A 6,000-nucleotide genomic window follows, 5' to 3' on the forward strand; every position below is an offset into this window, starting at 1 on the left:
TGATAATTCAAAATCTACACTAATTATACTAAATCTGCTTTATTCCTCCTTCCTCATCTTCCTTCATTATGTTTTCAAGTTTGGGGTAATTCTATTTACTAAGTTAAAGGGAGGGGCAGGAGGGGTAGAATTGGAATAAAGAATACTCTCCTGTAGGCACCCATATTTTCTCCTTGCTTCCCCTGGGTGCTACTACCATGACCAGAGAAACCCAGAATGTGTTATTCTGAAAAAAAAAAAAAAAGGGTGAGGGGGCTTATGCTGAGCTTCTTCCAAACCACTCAGTGCTGATGAGGACGGGGGAGGGAAATGAAGGGTCACACCTACAGAAGGCTGCGATAGATCCAAAAGGAACTAACCCCAGTGGAAAAAACCAACCACTCTGGTGAAAACCACACCTTAAAAGAAGATGTCATGGGATTTTTTTTTAAATTTTTCTGAATTATTTGGGACTCGGAGCTATTTCTCCTGCAAATTTGGCTAACATTAACCTCACCTAACCAAAACCTGTCCCATGGGATGTCAAAATTTACTTAGTCTTAAACATTCCTTAGATAAAAAGACAGGAAGAATCTCAACTGTCCCAGTCTCCTTGGGGACTGTAAATCCACCTTTACAATCAGCCAATTGTGAATCCTCTAAATGTAGTTTAATCTATAACCTGATTTAATTTACCTATTGTTTGCCTATGAAGTTTGTTCCCTTAGGGGATGTAGAGATTATGACTCTGCTTAACTAACTTTTATGACATTGAATTCAGTATGGGATTACGTACCTATCTTTTCTTTAACTTTTATGGCCTGAGGAATCTACAAGGTTGCAATATGTAAATGAATTATTTCATTGTCACTCTGACATAACTTTTCTGGTAGAAAACCTTGTTAGAATCCTGATGATTGTTCAGGTTTTCTCTGAGGTCTGAACCTATGCTTGAGCATAATAATAAACCCTAGATCTTTACCTCCGTAAATATATATGTGGCAGCAGTAATCTACCATATGAACTGAGGGAGAAGATTGTTGTTCAGTGGTTTTTAGTTGTGTCTGACTCTTCATGACCCTGTTTGAGGTTTTCTTAACAGAGATACTAGAGTAGTTTGACATTTCTTTCTCCAGCTCATCTTACAGATGAGGAAACTGAGGCAAACAGGTTAAGTGACTTGCCCAGGGCCACATAGCTAGTAAGTGTTTGAAGCCAGATTTAAATTCAGGAAGATGAGTCTTCCTGACTCCGGGCCAGGCACTCTATCCATTGAGCCATGGCCCAGAAAGATGTTACCTTGATAACAGAAGTTTGTATTACCTTCGGTATGATGGTCTGTATTACACCTCCACAGCACATCTAGACAACTGTCCAAGAGGGGGTCTCTCTTATTTTTGGCCCATATGGTCATAATTTTGGAGTGGAAGGTAGCTTAGAGGCCATTTAGTCCAACCCCTTCATTTACAGATAAGGAAATAGACCAAGGGAGGTGTTGATTTGCTCAAAGTCACACAAGATGATTTAATGTAGACCCTCTGACTTCTTTCCACTGTACAAAGATGTTTCCTATCTGCCTCTGGGCCAAGGTCTGCTCCATAATTCTGTTTCTTCCTCTCATACGTGTCTGAGGATATGTGGAGTCCCCCAAGATACAGGCTCAGAGGGAGAGGATGGGGGGCACATCCCTTTATCAGACAGTATCTTCTTAAACTGAAAGAGGCCTGGGAGCTATAAATAACACTGATGGATCCCTCTCCATGCAGCCTAAACTAATGGGCTCCTACTTCAGCAGATACCTTTGCTGGATAAACGCTGTCTCTTGGCCTGACATCATTCTCTCAGGATGCCAAAGGGTTGGGATGGGCTGGTTTTAGGAGAAGAATCCTTCTATTTGGCCTACTTTTAATTTGTTTTCTTACCTAGAGCATAGATTTCCTTGGTATAGGGATCTACTCTGCCTACCAATGGGGATCTATCAGACTATTGCTACTCATAGTCCTAGAGAGGTGCCTGGAACACTTGGAGGTTAAGTGCCTTGCCAAGGGTCATACAACCAGCCAGTGTGCATCATAGGTAGGATTTGGACACAGGAGATTTTCTCTCTCTTCTTGGACTCCTTAATAGGACTAAATATTGGCAAGGGGGAGAAACAGCTCCGAAAGTCCTCAGAATTGGGCACAGGTCCTTGGGAAGTTGCCCATACCTCAGATTTTCAGGGAATTCCACACTACCAACTACACTGTTTCCTTGGGGGGAGAGGAAGAACTTCTCCTCAAACAAAATGGAGTTTTATCCCTCGTTGGCCATAGCCTGTCTTGCCCCCAGCCCATGATTCTTCTTCACTGAGCTAAGACACTGTGCTCCAACGTGGGCCCAGGATCCCAAGAGAATTCTGTGCTGGGGCCTGGGGAAGCATCAAGAGAGTCTTGATACTTCTAAATTGTATCAACCTTGTGAAGGAATAAACCTTTCCCTGATTAGGAAAAGACCAGGAGCACTGGTCAGGGAGGCAAAGGTCACTAACCTTGTGTCTGCTGAGGGATGATTTCCACTGGTTCTTGCAGGTGCATGAAGACCACAAGTCCTGCAGTCCCAAACAGCACGATGCAGGCGAACATTAATACCAGCCTCATAATTCTCACACTAGAGTCAGTCTGGAAGGCGTCTAGTCTCACTTGGAGAAAGTCTCTCGTGAGCTGGTTGTACCCTCCTCCCTCATCGTCCTGGCTGCAAATTCATCCTGGCACCACCTGTAAGGGTTAAATGAATACAGACCATCAACCACCAGCACTTTATAGAGTCCTAGAAGGCCTGGGCCAAGGCTGGGCAGGAGATCTAAGTAAACTGATTACTTTATTGTGTAACCCAAACTGAGCTAATGGCCAATCTTGGGCCATCTCAGGCCTGTGACAGCTGGGAAGAGACATGTGTGTCACTTCTAATTGGCTACTCAATATGGAATCCATGTGACACCTTCTACAGAAGGGTGTGGGAAGCCAGCTTCAACACCTCCGTTCTCTCAGAGACCTGTCTACATCCTTGGCTGCCTCACTGCTTTTATTTTCACCCTTGTTAGACACAGAATGAGCCTTAACAAGAGGTGAGATGCCCTACGACCTAAACCCTCTGACAGTGATGGGGACAGAGTTCTGCATGTCATAACCAACTAGCCACACTCGATGCTTTATGTCACCAAGTCTAAAAACTCTAAAATTTGGGCATATTCCCCAGGGAAAAATCAATGTGTCCAGGGGAATAGGTGGGAATTAATTGCCTTCCAGTCTACCAGGCGGGTCCAGGATAGGAAAGAGGGACCCTCAAGAGACTGTCTTTGGTTTTTATCTTTGACAGATCCTGTTTCCAAAGATAGATAAGTAGATAGATAGATAGACAGATAGATAGATTGAGAGAGAGAGAGAGAGAGAGAGAGGCATAGCAGTATGCATATGTATTTATCTATTCAGGTAGCCCTTTGGCACAGTGGATAGGGTGCCAGGCCTGAAGTCAGGAAGACCTGAGTTCAAATCTTGCCTCAGATGCTTACTAGCTTTGTGACCCTGGGCAAGTCACTTAATGCTGTTTACTTCAGTTTCCTCGTCTGTAAAATGAGCTGGAGAAAGAACTGGCAAATCACTCTAGTATCTTTGCTGAGAAAACCCCAAATGGGATCGCAAAGAGTCAGAGATGCCTGAAATGACAGAACAACACACACACACTCACACTCAGACACAGACCCTCAGGAAAATTTCTACTTTTAAAATGAAGGACGCAGAGCTCTATAGCCTACCATGTCAAAGATCACAGATTTAGAGCCAGAAGGGGCGTTCGAGGCCATCTCGTCCCCTCATTTCAAAAATGAGGGAACCGAGGCCCAGAGAAGCATTTCCCAGGATCACCTGGGCCGGTAAGTGACCGGGATTTGCAACCAAGCCCTTTGATGCCGAATCTAGCACTTTCCTCCCTATCGAATCTCTGGATAGAGCATCATACCTGAAGTCAGGAAGACCTGAGTTCAAATTTCATCTCAGACACTCTCTCTCTGTGTGATCTTGGGCGGTCACTTAATCGTTGCCTGCCTTGGTTTCCTCGTCTGTAAAATAAGGATAATAACGGTAACGACCCTGCAGGATTACTGTGAGGAACAAACGAGATCATATTTAGTCCACGGCCTGGAACACAGTAGCTGCTGAATAAATGCTCTTCAATAAATAATTTATTTATTTATATTATTTATAATTATAATATTTATATATAAAGTATTTAATGAATAAATGCCATCTTTTCTACATAATACTGCCTTCCTTGTCTCTCCCCATGGGAAGAGTGAGGGCCGATTTCTCCCGCTTACCTTGTATTTGTTTTTCACAAATACATACATATGTGTGTACATGTTGTCTGCCTCATAGAATATAACCTCTTTGAGGTCCAGGATGAGTCATTTTTTTTTTGTCTTTATATCCCTATTTCCTAACACAGTGCCTAGCCTATGGCAGATGCTTTTCAGGATGAGCTGCAAATTTTTAACAACCAATTCTGTGTGTGTGTGTGTGTGAGTGTGTGCACAGAATACTCTTAAGTTGAATCTGCATTATTAATATTTTCTCCATCATTTTCCTCAGTCTACACAATCAACAAAGCAATAAATCAAGCCCTGATTCCCTACAAAAATTTAGCAACCAGCCCTTGAGCCTGAAGAGGCCGGCTCTGGCATACCTCTGTAAATAAATGCTTGCAGAATGAGGCTGACTGATTGATTGCTTTTGAAAGCACTAATAATAATAGCTAACATTCCTACAGCGCTTACTATGTACCAGGCACTTCACAATTGTCATCTTATTTGATCCTCACAACACCCATGGGAAGTAGGTACTGGTCGTATCCATTTTACAGATGAGAAAACAGAGTTTAAGTGACTTGTGCACAGTCACACTGCCAGTAAGTATCTGAGGCTAGACTTGAACTCAGGGCTTCCCGATTCCAGGCCCATCATCACTTTATCTACTGCACCACCTAGTTGCCCTACCAGCCTGAAGTCACTGAAGACTGCTTGATGAGAGTTGCCTTATTAATAACAGTAATCATGCATATGGGGAGAGATTTATAAGTACAAAATTCTTCACATACATCATATCATTTGGTCCACAGTACAGACATCTGAGGAAAGGAGAGTGGGAATTATTGCTCATTTTACAGATGGGGAAACTGAGGCTCAAGGAAAGAAAGTAATTTCCTAGCAGAGCCAAGACTTGAACCCTGGTCCTCTGAATTTGACTCCTTGGGTGGAGTCCACCTGAAAGAGAAAGGAAGCTCACAAGAATGAAATCATAAGGTCACAAATACAAGGGATTTTGATGAGAAAGAATAGAAGGATCCTGCTCAAGTGACAGAGGTTTGTGCACAGGGAAGTCAGTTGCCCACTTAGAATCTAGAATGACATGCAAAAAAGATGAAAGCAAAGAGGACAAGTTTAGTGTGCGCTAACTGCTCGCTTTATCGAAGTCATTGGCGTGAGATGGCCCTTAAAAAGCTAATGAGATCTGAGGCTGCATTAATAATAATAGCTAGTATTTCTCTAATGCTTTCAGGTTTGCAAAGCTTTATCTTAGCAGCCATCCTGGGAGGTAGGTGCTATTATTATCTCCACTTTACAGATGAGGAAACTGAGGTAGACAGGGAATTAAGTGACTTGCCCAGGGTCGCATAGGTAGTAGGTATCTACGGCTGGATTTGAATTCAGGTCTTCCTCACTCCAGGTCCAATGCTCTCTCCACAGCGCCGCCAAGCTGCCTACTGAGAGTCACATCCAGAACACAAGAGGTCATCATCTCACTATATCCTGCCTTGGTCAGAACATATTTAGGGTATTGCGTTCCATTCCAGGAGTCCCAGAAGAATGGCATGGTCCTATAAAAATCATATTAGGGGCACTAAATCTCAGAGCGAGATGAGGTTGGTAATGAATGCTAAAAACAAAAAAGGCCTTTTTAAATCCACATCAAAGGGAAGAAGACCAAAGTA

General features: G+C 43.0%; 1 protein-coding gene across 1 annotated transcript in view; it reads right to left on the reverse strand.

Annotated features, from left to right (window-relative positions):
* The window catches only part of CHST8 (carbohydrate sulfotransferase 8), a 136,276-nt gene extending 133,661 nt beyond the window's left edge, over nt 1-2,615 (reverse strand). The window contains exon 1 of the mRNA XM_036751097.1: nt 2,507-2,615. Coding sequence (XP_036606992.1) covers nt 2,507-2,615 — 109 coding nt within the window. The remainder of the gene's footprint in view (nt 1-2,506) is intronic.
* Between the last annotated feature and the right edge of the window lie 3,385 nt (nt 2,616-6,000).

This window comes from Trichosurus vulpecula, chromosome 3 (genome assembly GCF_011100635.1).
Source record: "Trichosurus vulpecula isolate mTriVul1 chromosome 3, mTriVul1.pri, whole genome shotgun sequence".
Classification (NCBI taxonomy): domain Eukaryota; kingdom Metazoa; phylum Chordata; class Mammalia; order Diprotodontia; family Phalangeridae; genus Trichosurus; species Trichosurus vulpecula.